Source organism: Nyctereutes procyonoides, unplaced genomic scaffold, assembly GCF_905146905.1.
Source record: "Nyctereutes procyonoides isolate TBG_1078 unplaced genomic scaffold, NYPRO_anot_genome, whole genome shotgun sequence".
In the NCBI taxonomy this organism is placed as follows: domain Eukaryota; kingdom Metazoa; phylum Chordata; class Mammalia; order Carnivora; family Canidae; genus Nyctereutes; species Nyctereutes procyonoides.
The window spans coordinates 9,562,801-9,579,610 of NW_026575134.1; the positions used below are offsets into that span (position 1 = coordinate 9,562,801).

General features: G+C 42.4%; 2 protein-coding genes across 4 annotated transcripts in view; one reads left to right on the forward strand and one right to left on the reverse strand.

Annotated features, from left to right (window-relative positions):
* Positions 1-13,968, reverse strand: part of SUGCT (succinyl-CoA:glutarate-CoA transferase) — a 716,497-nt gene extending 702,529 nt beyond the window's left edge. For both annotated transcript variants that reach the window (XM_055301218.1, XM_055301217.1), the window contains exon 1: positions 13,816-13,968. In XM_055301218.1, the coding sequence (XP_055157193.1) occupies positions 13,816-13,915 (100 nt within the window). In that variant the 5' untranslated portion in view covers positions 13,916-13,968. The remainder of the gene's footprint in view (positions 1-13,815) is intronic.
* Positions 13,969-14,055: 87 nt separating this feature from the next.
* The window catches only part of MPLKIP (M-phase specific PLK1 interacting protein), a 57,492-nt gene continuing 54,737 nt past the window's right edge, over positions 14,056-16,810 (forward strand). Inside the window, exons 1-2 of one of the 2 annotated variants that reach the window (XM_055301047.1) lie at positions 14,066-14,733; positions 16,021-16,680. In XM_055301047.1, the coding sequence (XP_055157022.1) occupies positions 14,269-14,733; positions 16,021-16,221 (666 nt within the window). In that variant the 5' untranslated portion in view covers positions 14,066-14,268 and the 3' untranslated portion in view covers positions 16,222-16,680. Of the gene's footprint in view, positions 14,734-16,020; positions 16,681-16,810 lie in introns of those variants that run through there. The other variant, XM_055301048.1, reaches the window with a different exon arrangement.

Below are 16,810 nucleotides of genomic sequence, written 5' to 3' on the forward strand. Positions count from 1 at the left end.
ACAATCAAGAAAAGCCCTCCACCCCCAACCTTAGACAACCACTGATCTGTTTTCTGTTACTACAATTTAGTTAGCATTTTCTAGAATTTTATGTGAATGAAATCATTTTGAAATCATTTTGTAGGGACTCTTTTGTGTCTGACTTCTTTCATAAAGCATAATTTTGAGATTCATTCATGTTGTTGCATTTTTTAAAGATCTTATTTATTTATTCATGAGAGACACTGAGAGAGAGGCAAAGACACAGGCAGAGGGAGAAGCAGGCTCCTCACAGGGAGCCGGAGTGGGACTCAATCCCGGGACTCTGGATCACAACCTGAGCTGAAGGAAGATGTTCAACCACTGAGCCATCCAGGTGCCCCATGTTGTTGCATTTGTTTTTAAGATTTTATTTAATTCATTTGAGAGAAGGAGAGAGAGACGGAACAAACAGATGAAGAAGGAGAGAAGTAGACGCCCTGATGAGTGGGGGAGCCCAACCCCAGGACTGGATCCTAGGACTCCAAGATCATGCATGACCTAAGCCAAAATTAAGACTTGGCTGCTTCACTGACTGAGACACCCAGGCGCCCCTGTGGTTGCATGTTTATAAGCGAGTAGTATTGTACTCTATGGGTAGACCACATCTGTTAGCCATTCGGCTACTGATGGACATTTAGTTGCTTCCAGTTTTAGGCTATGGTGAATCAAGATGCTATGAACATTCACCTACAAGTCTTTCTGTGAACATGTTTTCATTTCTCTTGAGTGAATACCTAGTGGAATGGCTCAATAATATGTAAGTGTATCTTTAACTTTCTAAGAACCTGAGAAACATCTCTCAGGTGGTTGTACAACAATGCATGAGAGTTCTAGATGCTCCACATCCTAACAACATGGGGAATTGCTATTCTTTTTAATGTTTGTCATTCTAATGGGTAGATAATGTTTCTTGTTGTGATTTTAATTTGCATTTCCCTGATGAAAATCTTTCTGTAATAATTAACCATTCAAATAGCTTCTTTTGTGAATTGCTCTTCTATGTTTATTTTTAGTGTTTTTTTTTTTTAAAGATTTTACTTATTTATTCATGAGACACACAGAGAGAAAGAGAGGCAGAGACGCAGGGCAGAGGGAGAAGCAGGCTTCATGCAGGGAGCCCGACGTGGGACTCAATCCTGGGACTCTAGGATCATGCCCTGGGCTGAAGGCAGACGCTAAACCGCTGAGCCACCCAGGTGTCCCACCCTTCTATGTTTAATACTGAAGTAAAATATTCAAAACAATAAAAAAAAATCCATCAACTGGTAAAATGTTAAATAAGCACTGGCACATTCATACAGCAGACCCTTGGGTAGAAATTAAGAAAAATGAAACAGATTTATGTTTCCTGACATGAAAAGTTGACCAAGATATATTCCTCAGGTAAAAAATTAAATCAGGGCTGCCTGGGTGGTTCAGCAGTTGAGCACCTGCCTTTTGGCTCAGGGTGTGATCCGGGATGGAATCCTACATCGGGCTCCCAGCAAGGAGCTGGCTTCTCCCTCTGCCTATGCCTTCTCTCTCTGTGTTTCTGATGAATAAGTAAAAAAAAAACTTTTAAAAAAATTAAATCAAATTATAGAATAGGATGTATAATATAACCCTATTTTGTAAATATACATAACATTAAAAATATATGTTGGTAAGGGCACCTGAATGTCTCAGTCGGTTAGCCAACCAACTCTTGATTTTGGTTCAGGTCATGATCTCAGGGTCATGAGGTTATGAGATCTAAGCACTTAGTGTGGAGCCTGCTTGAGATTCTCTGTCTCCCCTTCCCTGGCTCACACACAGGTACACGTTCTCTCCCTAAATAAGAATAAAAATAATAATAATAAATGTTGGTAGCTGTAGGAGCATTCATAAAATGTTGTCAGTTCAATCTTGGAGAAAGAATTTATGGAGAAATTTACCGGCTAAGTTATATGTTTCTATAATTTTGCTTAATTGTGACTGTGTTTCCAATCAGCCAAAAAAAAAAAAAAAGTATTTTCAATAATAAGAACATAGAAAAAGACCTCAAATATGAGAAGATATTTTGACATTAGGAATGTACAAGTAGGGCAGCCTGGGTGGCTCAGCAGTTTAGTGCTGCCTTCAGCCTAGGGTGTGATCCTCAAGACCCGGGATCGAGTCCCATGTCAGGCTCCCTGCATGGAGCCTGTTTCTCCCTCTGCCTGTGTCTGTGCCTCTCTCCCTCTGTGTCTCTCATGAATAAATAAAAAAAAAAATCTTAAAAAAAAAAGGAATGTACAAGTACTTCTTGTTCCTTAAGTCTCCAAAAATACTGATCATCTGTACTCAGATCTCTTTTCGGGTTCCTGTTTTATTTCAAACGATGAGTGGAATACATTTAGGAGTCTCTTCATCCCATAAATCTCATTTCATTACACATCTACTAAAAGAAGTCTATACTCCACTACCAATGCCATCCAACAGCCATAATAAATTAGTAAAATTTTGTTTAATGAAGCAAAAACTTTTAAACTAAATTCATTTCACTTCAGGCAATAGAATTATATTTGTATGATCTGAGAAGACACCCAGAAGGAACTTCCAAGCACACTGAAGTCAATATCAATGAATGAGTTTTACACAGTGTAAAGTATGAACTCTGGAGATTTACTGGATTTGATTTCCCGTTCCAGGACTTACTCCCCCTTGATCTTCAAGGTAACTTCACTTCTCTGAGCATGTTCCCTCTAAATCACAGAGTTTGCAAGGATTAAATGAAATGTTGTATGCAAAGTACTCAATACACTTCTTGGCATATACTAAATGCCTACTAAAAGTTCACTTTTGTCATTATTATCATTATCAAAAAATGTCACACCACCTATTAAAGTAAATAACTTATTCCAAATGTGAAAACAAGAAAAGAAAAATACATGATTATTTTAAGGAACCGAAAAAAATATGACTCTCAATACTTTATACTCAAGGACAATTACACATCCATATTTTGCCAGTTTGTGGAAGACAATAAGCTGGATGGGAGTAAAGGGTAATTATATGAGGAAAAACAGTTGGAAAGGGCATCAGTTGTCAATTTGTTGTGATATATTGAGCAGCTTGTATATCACTTTATCTTCTTAGCCTCTAAGATTGAAAACTATTATAAAGATACAGCTGAGCAATCATGCAAAGAAGTATAATTATAATGAAGGTGCCATTATTCTATGGTTGCTTCTAAGACTCCCTTGATATTTGGCCCTAAGATTTCCAAGAGACAATACACTTGAGCAGCATGAGTGTAGACCTAATTGACAGATGCCCACTAAGTGGTCATCCATGTGACAGCAATCATGGCATCCCTCCCTGCTGTACTAGCCAATAATTAGGAAAAAAAAAAAAAAGGCCAAGTCATAAAACAAATTTATCAAATATCATATCAAATAGAACATGTAATATACACTAAAAGGATTTAATTTGATATTTTACAGAGAACTTCACTACCAGAACTTAGGAGCGAGAAGAGAGAAGATGGACGTTTTTTTTTTTCAAAGCATGTTCTCTTAATCTGAACTTTAGAATAGTTAGCAAGATGTTTTCTTTCTAGCATGTGTTAGAAGTCTTGAAAAAAAAGCTCTGTTCCTAATAATATAGTTTGACAGGTAAGTGTAGAAGTTTAGAGTACTTCAGAAATTAGTATCCACTGGAAGACTTTCCAGGGAAAGTAGAATTTTGGAGCTGTAAAAAGGTGGTGTGGGAGTGATGCTCAAGTTACAAGGCAATCATACCATTTAGAGACAACCAGAGAAGTTACATGGGTAATAACTTAGAATAATTTATATTCCACCTCTGCTGACACCCCATTTCTTAACAACTGCTCTTCACCTGTAAGAACTTGGCTAATACTGTGGTATTTGCAATTAAACAGATTTGGGAACTGGTAGATGCCACTATTTTAATGAAAACTTAAGAAGTTTATAGGAAGAATGATGTAAAAAGATCAGAAAGGGGGCTTTTGAGTCATGAGGAAAGCATGCCACAACCAAATTACAAGTCAGTGTTAATCCAAACTCCCTCTGCTCTTCTACACTTCCCAGCTTACTCTTGCAATTAGATTGGGGTCAAATGCCTGGGGTCTGGCCAATGAAATGGACAGGCACAAGTAACATAAGCCAGTTCAGGCCTGACCCTTAAAAACATCCCATGAAACTCCCCAGGCTTCTCTTCTACTGCAGTGACCTTGGAGGCTGCAAGTTTCAAAGAGTGAAGCGAGACGTGCAAGAAAGATATTTTTATTTTATTAAGCCACTAAGATCGTGGGCTAATTTGTACTGCAGCACAACGAAACCTATCCTGACCACTAGAGATGCCAAGCACTGGAGGAGAAAAATGGTAAGTTCTAAGCAATTTCACAGCATCAAAGCTAGCAACTGCTAAGTCCATTTCAGGGGGAGACTTTTACGGTCCCTTTAGCAGCAGTCTTTAAATTGAGATACATGAAGACTTTCCTAAGAAATACACAAATCATTTTTCTTAAAGGATTTTATTGGGCAGCCTGGGTGGCTCAGTGGTTTAGCGCCGCCTTCAGCCCAGGGCCTGATCCTGGAGCCCAGGGCTCCCTGTATGGAGCCTGCCTGTGTCTCTGCCTCTCTCTCTTTATGTCTCAAACTAATAAATTAATAAAATATTTAATAAAAAAAATTTATTTATTTATTCTTGAAAGACACACAAAGAGAGACAGAGACACAGGCAGAGGGAGAAGCAGGCTCCCTGCAGGAAGCCTGATGGGGGACTCGATCCCCAGACCTGGGATCACCCCTGAGCCAAACGCAGATGCCCAACCACAGAGCCACACAGACGTCCCGAGATACACAAATCATTTTAAAGAAATCAATCTCCAGGTTTTCAACTTCCATATACATTCTTGCCTAAAATTGATCAGCCTATGAATAAGCCTTCTTTCATAACCCTTCTCTCTAGTAGGCTAAAGAAAAGCATATTTCTCACACATCCCAGATCTTCCTCTCATCATAGTTCATATTATAAAATTTATTTAAGTGATCAAAACTTTTAAATATCAGCTTATATGCAAGGTATTGTTTTTCAAATCATTTTCAAATCAGTAGATAGACCACTACTACAGATTGGTATGTGGAAATGTAGAACACTACCAATTTACAGGCTTCATAAATCAATTTTTTTTTCATAAATCAATTTAGAGTTAGAGGATTTATAACCAAAAGTCAGCAAGCCACAGGATAAAAAATTGATGTTCAGGACTCATTAATGGGCCATCCTTAAATTAACTACTCAGATGATCAGAAGTGGTTGAACCAGGAACTGGTGGAGCAAATGATAGTTACTAACTACTGAAGATGAGTGCTCACAAGCCCCAGAGGGTCCTAGAACTCAATGTTGGTGATGTGACTGTCCCCTGGGAGAAGACTAACCAAAGGTAAGTTCTTTACACAAACTAGAAAAAAAAAAAAATCCAACTGGCAAAACAGCGCTCAGTCTAGGTTGTTGATGAAACACTGTCCTAAGTACCTGAGGGGAATTATAATTCAATAGCAAAGAAGAAAATGCGTAATTGCAGGGAGTGGAGGGGGGATGTTGCAATGTTAGACTGCTCTTTTGACACACACACACACAAAAATATATTGAGTCTTATTTTATAAAATACTGCAAATAAGTAAGAGGAATAAAAGGAAAAGTATAGGAAGGGGCAGCCTAGAAGTTGGAGGGTGGTGGTGGATATTTATGTGGAAAAAAATGTTTTATAATTTGATTTGTTTTTAACAGCTTCCAGTGGGTAATTCTGAAGAGCAGAAGAGATGAAAAGAGAATTTAGGATGATTTTTGTGTGAGGGCCTGTGGAACCTCCCCAGAAATTCTCTTCAATACTGAAGATAAGAATTATTCTTCAAGGCTTTTTAGAGTTTTGGAGAAACTTTGGATGGAGAAGGGAAAGCTAAGAGCATGTTTCTAAGTATACATAGCCTACCATGTGTTCATGTTACAAATTCTTTAATAGTATTAATACTGATTATCAAATTGTCCATGAAAAAGGCAGTATTAACATATATTGGCACCAGCAGTGTATGAAAACGGTATTCTCCACCATCTTCCACACACTGAATATGATCTCTTGGTTTTGTGGGATTTTTTTTCGTTTGTTGCAAATTTGACATTTAGAATTTGTGTCACTGTCATTTTAATTTGCATTTAATGACTTCTGAAATTAAAGTTTTTTCATATCTGCTCATTTCATATCTACTCTTGTAAATTATTCTTGTACATTCTCATAATTTTGCCCCATATTGCTAAGGCAAAATTACCTTATTACTGATTTGTATGTATTCTTTATACATGCAGTAATAATATTAACCTTTATCATACATATTTCAAAAAGTAACTTTTCCCTATCTCTTGTTTGCTTTTTGAGTTATATTGGAATCACACTTTCAAAAAAAGCATTTTACTTTCCACTTTTGGTATTGTTTCAGGATTACTCAAGACTACCCACACTTCCAGTGATTTGCTAAAAGGATTCACAGGACTCAGCATACAGTTGTATTCGTGACTAAGGTTTATTACAGCAAAATGATATATGACAGGAAGAGCAAGGGAAATAAACAAGCAGTCTGGAAAAATCCATGCACAGGCTTCTTATGTTCTCTTCCTTCTGTGAAGGTCACACCAAGCCTGCTTCTTTCTCCAGAAACAAAAAAAGGAGCAGTATGCCCAATGCTTCTGCTTAGGGAAATCTATTACAAGCTCAGAATCTAAGGTTTTTACTGAGGGCTATTCACCTAGACATGCTCTGCTTCCCATGTGCCAAAATTTCAGACTCAGAGAAAAAGCAGGCTCACCATAAATCACATGGATTGTACAAGCCATCTAGGCATACTTATTAATTAGGAAGCAATTCAAGTGCCAAGTTCCCAGATGCCATCCAAGCGCTAAATTTCTAAGATGGTCCTTCTAAAGACAATAGCCTGACGGGCACCTGGGTGGCTCAGTCCATTGAGTGTCCAACTATTGATTTCAGCTCAGGTCATGATCTCAGAGTCCTGAGATCGAGCCCTGTGTCTACTCCACACTAGGCATGGAGCCTGATTGAGACTCTCTCTCTCCCTTTACCGCTGCTCCTCCCACTGTCTCAAAAAAATAAATTAATAAATAAGAATTTAAGAAAAAAAATAATAAAGACAGCAGTCTGAGGCCTGCTATGTTAACTCTTTTCTGCATAGGTACCATGATTTCCCAACTCCAGATTACAAAACGTTCATGTATAGGGTGGGTTTCCCATTTTAAAAGCTTTTATTTTCCTATTTAAAGATTTAAACTATCTAAAGCTTATTTTTTTCTATTTAAATATGAATAGTTGCTTCTTGGATAAGCAATTATTTTTTTCTTGCTTTCTATTTTTCGAAATACTTTAGGTTTCCTACAAAATGTATGTATCTTTTTTATAATTGGAAAAATACAAAGAAACAACTTCCTTTTTTTTAAAGGTTTTATTTATTTATTCATGAGAGACACAGAGAAAGAGGCAGAGACATAGGCAGACGGAGAAGCAGGCTCCCTGTGGGGAGCCTGATGTGGGACTTGATTCCAGAACCCTGGGATCACACCCTGAGTCAAAGACGCTCAACCACTGAGCCACCCAGGTGCCCCAAAACACAACTTACACTGAAATTAAAATTTTATTTTCTAATTTCAAAATAAAAATTTGTGTCTCAAATAGTTATACTCTCTTATGTTTGCCTTCATACTGAAGTACTCTCTCACCAATTTTATGCTCAATGAAAATTTTTAGAGGTGTGAGTTAATGTTTTAACATCTGTGTTGCACCTGAGTAAAGAATATTAGTCTACAAAGAGGTAAATATCTATAAAACAATTCACCCATGCTTGACTACCAGGGACAAAGTGTACACAGAGTTGAAAAAAAGATGATTAAAAAAAAAAGAAAGAAAGAAAAGAAGATGATTAAGAGTAAAGTGTGGCTCTCATAGACTCCTGCAAACAAGCTGCTTCTAATACTTGCTTTATCAATGAAAAATATTATGTAAGTGATAGTTAAGTGATTCACTGTGTCACTATAGTCCTAACCCTATCAATGAGTGAACTAATCACATCCTAGAGATACACTAACAGGGCCTCTATAAGGAAAACGGAGATGTTAAAGTTTCAGGAAATATCAAGGTAAAGCTTATGCTCTAAGTATACATACAAGCATTTCTATACATAAAAATTATTAAATATACTCTCCTGTAATATGAAGTGTTTTATATCAAAAATATGTTTTTAACATTTACATTTATGCATTTTTAGCCTGAGAGTAAACACAAGGTTCTGGAGCAGAAATGACAGTTACTATTACTTATATTAAAAAATAAGCCACTTTTGGGATGCCTGGGTGCCTGAGTGGTTTGAGCATCTGCCTTCTGCTCAGGACATGATCCCGGGTCCATGGATGGAATCCCACATCAGGCTCCCTATGGGGAGCCTACTTCTCCCTCTGTCTGTGCCTCTGCCTCTCTCTCTCTCTCTCTCTCTCTCTCTCTCTCTCATAAATAAATAAAATCTTAAAAAAAAGAAAGAAAGAAATCACTTTTCCCACACCTAATACACTACAGGCATCGTAAAGAGAGCCAGTTGGTTAGGCCTGTACATACAGGGGGTAAACCACAGGAAGGATCCCCAAAAGTATGAATTTAGAAGTATGTATATTATAGCTGCCCAACTGAGAAAGGCAGAAAAAAGGTTAATCTTCCTAATGTAAGCAAATTCTCCTTAGCAAGAAAAGGGAAGGTCTCAGAATTTTTACCCTTTGGAATGTAAATAAATGTCTCCAGGGAAGATTAAATTCACAGGGTTTATAATCTCAATCTCAAATGTCTCCCAGGCTGAGTTTTATAGCCCATTGAAAAAGAAACAAACTTCCTGGGCATTCTCTAACAATCTAATCTCTTAACAATCTTTTAACTTCCAAGTCTTGCCCTTTAACCCAGGTTGTAGTTTGCTTGGCTTGCAAGGCTGTGACCAATGCAGAAACATGAAAATAAACACTTCTTGATAATACAAAGTAAAGCAAACCAAAATATTTATTTTTGCAGCCCTTGTTAATATCCAACACCTCCTAAAATATTGGCTTTCACACCCCTCTGGAGAGCCTTGGGAATTCCTCAGAGGTGCCCCAGAAGCCTCTTTTCAGGGGGGCATTTAGAGGTGCAGAGTGAGCAGGGCTCTGAAACCCCAAATCCTGCTTCAGATACAGCCCATCCGCTCTCATAATTTTGGCTTCTAATTATGTTTTTTTGAAGATAAGGCTCTACCAAAAAAAAAAAAAAGCCATTTATAATGATGTGAATGGAACTAGAGGGTATTATGCTAAGCTAAATAAGTCAATCAGAGAAAAGACAATTATCGTATGACTTCACTCATGTGGAATTTAAGGAAAAGAACAGGAGCATAGGGAAGGGAGAGATAAATAAAATAAGATTAAATCAGGATGGTAGACAAAACATGAGACTCTTAATCATAAGAAACAAACAGAAAAAAAAAAGAAAGAAAAAAAGAAACAAACAGGGTTGCTGGAAGGGCCATGGGAGGTGGGATGGGGTAACCGGGTGATGGACATTAAGAAGGGCATGTGATGTGATGAGCACGGGTATTATATAAAACTGATGAATCCCTGAACAATACCTTTGAAACTGATAATACACTAGATGTTAATTGAATTTAAATTTTAAAAATAAATTAATAATAAATTTAAATATTGCTAAAAAATGCTAACCATCAAAAAAAAAATTGGGGGGGCACCCGGGTGGCTCAGTCGGTTGGGCATCTGCCTTCAGCTCAGGTCATGATCCCAGGCCCTGCATTGGGCTCTCTGCTCAGCGGAGGGCCGGGTTCTCCCTCTCCCTCTGCCTGCTGCTCTGACTACTTGTGCTCTCTCTCTCTCTCTCTCTCTCTCTCTCTCTCTGTCAAATAAATAATTAAAATCTTAAAAAAAATTTGAAATCCACTAGGAAAAAAAAAAAACCCACCAAAATATCTTAGGCAACCTAAATAAAAATCTTGTCTTAAATTTCCTTGGCTTGGTTCTCTTACTTGCATTAATGTGAAACCTATAAAATAACACACCACCACAAAGTTAACCAATTATTTCTGGGGCTCCCCATATAGCTCACAGATACTCAGAAAGTTCTTGACGTTCCATCTGTTGATGTCCTATGTATACAATGCCACTTGAAAAAAGTACCTAGACACTAATAGTGTCTTCCAAGAAAGCACTGCCCTATTCAGTATCCTGTTTCCAGTGCTAATCCTCCCTAAACAGTGCTCTAATTCTCTTGGGGGAGGGGGGGAGCCCATGGGGAAAGGTGGGACCAAAACTTCTGTTGTTCACAAAAATAAGAATTGCCCTTTTCTCTCCACAGGACTCAGACTTCAGAGGGCAGCCACCATGGTCTCATATCCATCACCCCAGGTCCTCATGTTTCTACCTCCAGGTAACACAACATAAAACTTCCTCCCCTCCCCCTCACCTCTCTTCCCCTGAACTCATGACCATAAAAATAAATTCAATACAAATAGATAGATGCCTCAGACCCACCAGTGCAGGCACTCAGACTGCAATCCCCATGCTAACACCTGGGAAGATTCTAGCTACATTTATAAAAATTCAATATTGAGGTTGTATGTACTAATTGCTAAATCTAGAACAATAAGCAACACAGCATTCTCAACATTTTTCAATGTTCACTTATCTATGGAATTGTTTAAAGGACAGCTTGTCAATTCATCATCTTTATTTAGATTTCAAAAAATATATATATTTCCCGGGATTAAAGAAATCTGAGTTCTGCTTGCACCTCTGCTTGTTATGTGAACTTAAGCAAGTCACTTAACTTCTCTTGGCTATTTCTCATCTCTAAAAAGGCATATGGCCTATTCCAAGAAGTGATCCAAGTGGAATCTGGAGTTTTCATATAATTATTAACTGTCCCTCAACCCTCATATATACTTGCAAACTTGATGAAGGGCACACTGTCATGTATAATCTACCCGTCAAAAATTCTCACTGTACTTCTTTTCCTCCCCTAATTTTTTCTAAGATCTTATTTATTTATTCATGAGAGACAGAGAGAGAGAGAGAAAGAGAGAGAGAGAGAGGCAGAGACACAGGCAGAGGGAGAAGCAGGCACCATGCAGGGTGCCAGATGTGGAACTCGATCCCAGGACCCCGGAGTCACCACCTGGGCTGAAGGCAGAGGCTCAACCGCTGAACCACCCAGGTGCCCCTCCCTCCCCTATTTCTATTGCAAGTTCCTATGTGTAGAAGACAGGAAGACATCACTACAGGGAACATTCTCCAGGTGTAAGCCAAGTAAAAAGACAATATACAGTATTTTAATCAATTCTGCAAAGCATTTGCCAATTATTAAAAAAAATTAATAAAGGTAATTTTGGTTCCCATTGCCCTCGTTTTGTGCTCCCTCTTCCCCCAAAAGTGGACTGGTTAATGATAGAAAAAGTAAAATAAGTGAGAACCACAGACTGATAATGATGTGACCCACCCAACAGCTTATTCTATAAATATCTGAGGGCCCAGTTACCAGGCATTAAGCTAAACACCCAGACAAGACCCAAAAGCTAAATTTTTGGCCAAGCCAAAAATACATCCTAAAGTGGATTATCTGGGGTCCTCATGCCTTAACTGCATCACTAAAGCCTTAATGGCATCAACCTGACTTAATTCTACAATTTGTGCCTGAAGGAGAAATTGGGAGAACAGAAGAACTCCCTCAGAATAAATAACTAAAAAAGCCATTGGTGTCTCCACTCCTCATGGAGGGCAGAAGCTGAGGAGACACCAGTCTCAGCCTTCAGCCAGTCTTATCAAATGTCTATAATTCTGTTAAGGAAGGAATGCAAGTAAAAGAGTCATTTAGGAAAATACATATTTGAAATAAGGAAAATATCTAAGATAATACTAAAACTTTCTGCCCTATCTCCACATAGAAATCATTTTTAAAAAAAAAATTCAAATGATAAATAAATACAAGATTCGTACTAAGAGTAACAACACTTAGTTTACTTTCTAAAACTATTACCATTTTTTCCTAAAAATACAGACCAGGGATCTTGAATTGACTTTCTCACTCACGAATTTTATTTCTACATGTGGATTTGAGAGGCTTATTGTTTAATTGTGATGTAGTAAAATCAGTTATTAAAATATATCAAATGCAATTGCAAAAATGATCAGACAAATTAAAACTTAATTTTTCTCTATTAAATTTTGACCCAGCCTGTCAGAGATGGCGTGCAGGGAGGGGCAGCTGCCAGGTGCACGCCCGGCCTCCCCGGGGCTGCGATCTCCTGAATCCCCCCAGGTGCTGATGTCAGGAGTCACAATGGACTCTGGCTCCCAAACTCTGAGGAAAGAGAGTTCTATACGACGCCAGATGATTCAAACCCAAACCACGACTTCTAAATCAAATTCTGGGACAGGTGTCTGGTACAAGAGCATGTTTTATTTGCCATCAGGTGTCACGCTGGAACTGGCACATTGTTCAATAATAACAAACTTTGTGGAAATAGTCAAGATTTTCACAGCTATTGGTCCAAGCGTACTCATTGAAAATCTGCATCTGAGCACCTGGGGGCGGGGGGGCGGGGGGCTTCAGCGGTGGAGCCTTTGGCCCAGGGCGTGACCCCGGGGTCCCGGGATCGAGGCCCGCAGCGGGCTCCCCGCGTAGAGCCTGCTTCTCCCTCTGCCTGTGTATGTCTCTCTCTCTCTCTCTGTGTGACTCTCATGAATGAATAAATAATTTTTTTAATGCATTAATTTCGCATGCCCCGGTGGCTCAGCGGTGTAGCACCTGCCTTCGGCCCAGGACGTGACCCCGGGGTCCCGGAATCGAGTCCTGCATCGGGCTCCCCGCAGGGATCCTGCTTCTCCCTCTGCCCGTGTCTCTGCCCCTCTGTGTGTGTGTCTCTCATGAATAAATAAATAAAATGTCAAAAAAAATGCATTAGTTTGGGATGCCCGGGTGGCTCAGCGGTGTAGCACCTGCCTTCGGCCCAGGACGTGACCCCGGGGTCCCGGAATCGAGTCCTGCATCGGGCTCCCCGCAGGGATCCTGCTTCTCCCTCTGCCTGTGTCTCTGCCCCTCTGTGTGTGTGTCTCCCATGAATAAATAAATAAAATGTCTAAAACAAATGCATTAGTTTGGGATGCCCGGGTGGCTCAGCGGTGTAGCACCTGCCTTCGGCCCAGGGCGTGACCCCGGGGTCCTGGCCTCGAGTCCTGCATCGGGCTCCCTGCGTGGAGCCCGCTTCTCCCTCTGCCCGCGTCTCTGTGTGTCTCACGCATGAATACATAAATAGACAAACCCTTTAACATAAAAGTCAGCATCTGTGCCTCGGAGCCACCTCCCCCGCCGCTTGCATTCACCCAGAGCGTGCAAGGAGTAAAGTCCGACAGGCGTCTCCGCGCCGGGGAGCTGGGCTCTGAAATCCCTCCCGAAATGCGGCTGCATGTACCTTCTCAAAGTTCTGTGGGCTCGGGGCAAGGGTCGGGGGCAGGGCCAGCGCCGGGGCGGGGGCGACCGCGACCCCGACCGCGACCGCGACCCCGACCCCGCCCCCCGCCGAGCCCCGCGGCCCCCGGCGGGCTCGCCGACCCCGGAGCGCGAGGGGCGGGCACGGCCAGAGGGCGGCCGCGGGGCGCGGGGCGCGGGGCGCGGGGCGCGGGGCGCGGACAGGCTTCGGGACGCGCGGGTGCCCGCCCCACGGCGCCGCCCGGCCCGCGTCCCCGGGGTACCTGAGCGCGCGCGGCCGCTCCGCAAGCCCCGCCCGCCGCCCGGGCCGGAGAGCAGGCAGGTTCCCCGCAGCGCCGCGAGCCTCGCCGCCGCCGCCAGCATCGCGCGCCTCGCCGCCTCTCCCCTCGCGGCGCCAGCAGAGCGAGCGCGCACCGCCCGCCCGCCGCCGCCGCCGCCGCCGCCGCCGCCGCAGGGGCGCCCGCGGGCCCCTCAGGCTCCGCCCCCCGCCTCCTGGCCGCGCCGCGCCGGCCCCGCAGCGCGCTGCGTTCCGGGCCCCAGTCGGCCGGGCCCGAGCAAGCCCCGCGGGGCCCTGAGGGCCTTTGCCGGAGCCGACTGCTCGGCCTCCCTCTCGTCCTTCTTCTTCCTCTTGCCGTTAAGTCCAACCGGTCGCTATCCGGATCAGTAACCCGCTTCTCCAGTGCGCCCGACGGAACCCTTGTGCCGCCGGAACCAAGATGCTGTGCTGCGCTGGAGGCCGGGGGACCGTGTCGGCAGCGGACCGCCGAGCCTCTGAGAAGGGTTGGTCGGGACAGTTCCGGCGGGAGAGCGCGGCGCTGAGGGCTTGGTCTCCGTCTCCTGACATGCACCGGCAGAACCTTCGACCCCCGACTCCTCCCTACCCCGGCGCGGGTGTAGGAGGTTGGGGTAGCGGGAGCGGCTTCCGGGGTGCCCCGGGCGGAGGCGGACCGCGGCCGCCCTCCCCTCGGGACGGGTACGGGAGTCCGCACCACACGCCGCCGTACGGGCCCCGGTCTAGGCCCTACGGGAGCGGCCACTCTCCGCGACACGGCGGCAGCTTCCCGGGGGGCCGATTCGGGTCTCCGTCCCCTGGCGGCTACCCTGGCTCCTACTCCAAGTCCCCCGCGGGGTCCCAGCAGCAATTCGGCTACTCCCCAGGGCAGCAGCAGACCCACCCCCAGGTAATAATAGCCAGCGTTTGCCGAGCTCTTACTGTATGGCAGGCATGGTACTAATAATAATCCCTCTCCATGGATTATTTTGTCTAATCCTCTATGAGGTGAGATACTATTGTTGGCCCTGTTTTGCAGATGAGTAAACTGAGGCTGAGAGAGAAGTTAAGTAACTTAGGTTACCTTCAGTACTTTCTGAGGTGGTTTTTTTTTCCTTGTTTTTTTTTTTTTAAAGATTTTATTTATTTATTCATGAGACACACACACACACACACACACACAGGCAGAGACACAGGCAGAGGGAGGAGCAGGCTCCACGCAGGGAGCCCGACGTGGGACTCGATCCCGGGTCTCCGGGGTCACGCCCCGGGCTGAAGGCGGCGCTAACGCGCTGGGCCCTCCGGGCTGCCCTGTGCTTCCTGTCTGCAGAGCCCTCCTGCTTTGGACTCGTGCACTGCCGTTCACACACTGTCCTCTGCCGGGGGCCCGGCCCGTTCGTTTGAGTAAATTATTCTCCGAGGGATAAGAAAGCGAAAGCATCCCCAGCAGAGAGCTCACCGGAGTTACGTGGTGACAGACAGACAGACCCTGGTGCCGTTTCCCTACTAATAGAACCGCGGCGGGGGCGAGGGGCGGAGGGGGTGGGGGGAGAGCTTCAAACTACACTGGCTGCTTCTCAAGTTTTCCTAAGGGAAGATCGTTGATTTTGTAAGATTCTGGTTCTCCTGGAGACCGAGGGCTATTTCTGGTGTGGCTAGGAGGTCTGTGGTTCAACAAGCTCGCACGGTTTTCTAACTTCCGATAGGGCTAAACCAACCCCGACCCCTTTTTGAGTCCAGAGCTAAGGAGATAAAATTGCACAGGATGGAAAGGTTCTTGAAATTTTGAAGCTGTAGGGTTAAGAAGGGAAAAGAAAAAAAAAAAAAAAGATTTTTTTTTTTTAAATTTCTGTTCAGAAAAAAATGATGGAAATTTTGAGGAAAAATGGAAACACAGTTGCTTATTTCATCACCAATGGGTAGTTCTGCGAAGCTTCTACATAGAAATTGAAAAGTATTTGAGCTGAGCGTTGGCATGCCGTTATTAGTAAATGGGTATGTCAGACCGGCTTAAATACTCTTACAGACCAAAACACTAGGTTAAAGGAAGAATGGATTTTGCAGTTGAACATGTTTGGGTTCAAAACACGACTTTTAAACTAGCAATGTGATCCCCACTAGCTTTTTTTTTTTTAAAAAAAAAAGTGCCAATTATCTCTACAAAACATTTTTTTAACTGATGATTTTTTTTCTAAAGGGTTCTCCAAGGACATCTACACCATTTGGATCAGGGCGTGGTAGAGAAAAAAGAATGTCTAATGAGTTGGAAAGTTATTTCAAGCCTTCAATGCTTGAAGACCCTTGGGCTGGCCTAGAACCAGTATCTGTAGTGGATATTAACCAACAATACAGCAATACTCAAACATTCACAGGCAAAAAAGGAAGATACTTTTGTTAAACATTTCTGAAATTCACCCGGAAGCTTCATGTGTCAGGAACATCTTGGACAAAACTTTGACTCCTGTCATTAAGTTGAACCCTAAGATGGTGACTTTGAATAACAATTAGTTGAGTCTTCTTGGTACTTTTCATCATATCAAGTATTGTTGATATTAGAGAAGACATACAGTACAGTAATTTGCAACATTTAGCTCTTTGGAAGTGCCTACCACATTTTAGAAGATTCACAGTTTCCAAATATTTAACGTTCATGGTTATATAATGGACATTTGTCTTTCAATGGTTTTCCAATGTTTTAAAATAAAACATTTTTGTCTTTCTAGATATACTGTGGTTTTGTCATATGCTACAGAAATAGAATTATTAAAACAATGCCTGTAATCACTTGCTTAGAATTCATAGATAAATATTTTGCATACTACTATTGAAAATGAAATAAACCATCCTTTGAGCCAGAGACAGTTCTATATTTACTCACAGGGGAAAGGATGAAGGAAGAGAACAGAAAAGAATTCTATTCTTATTTATCATAAACATTGTTCTTTGTGCATAGTTTATGTAAATGGTTTTGCAAATGCATTGAAACT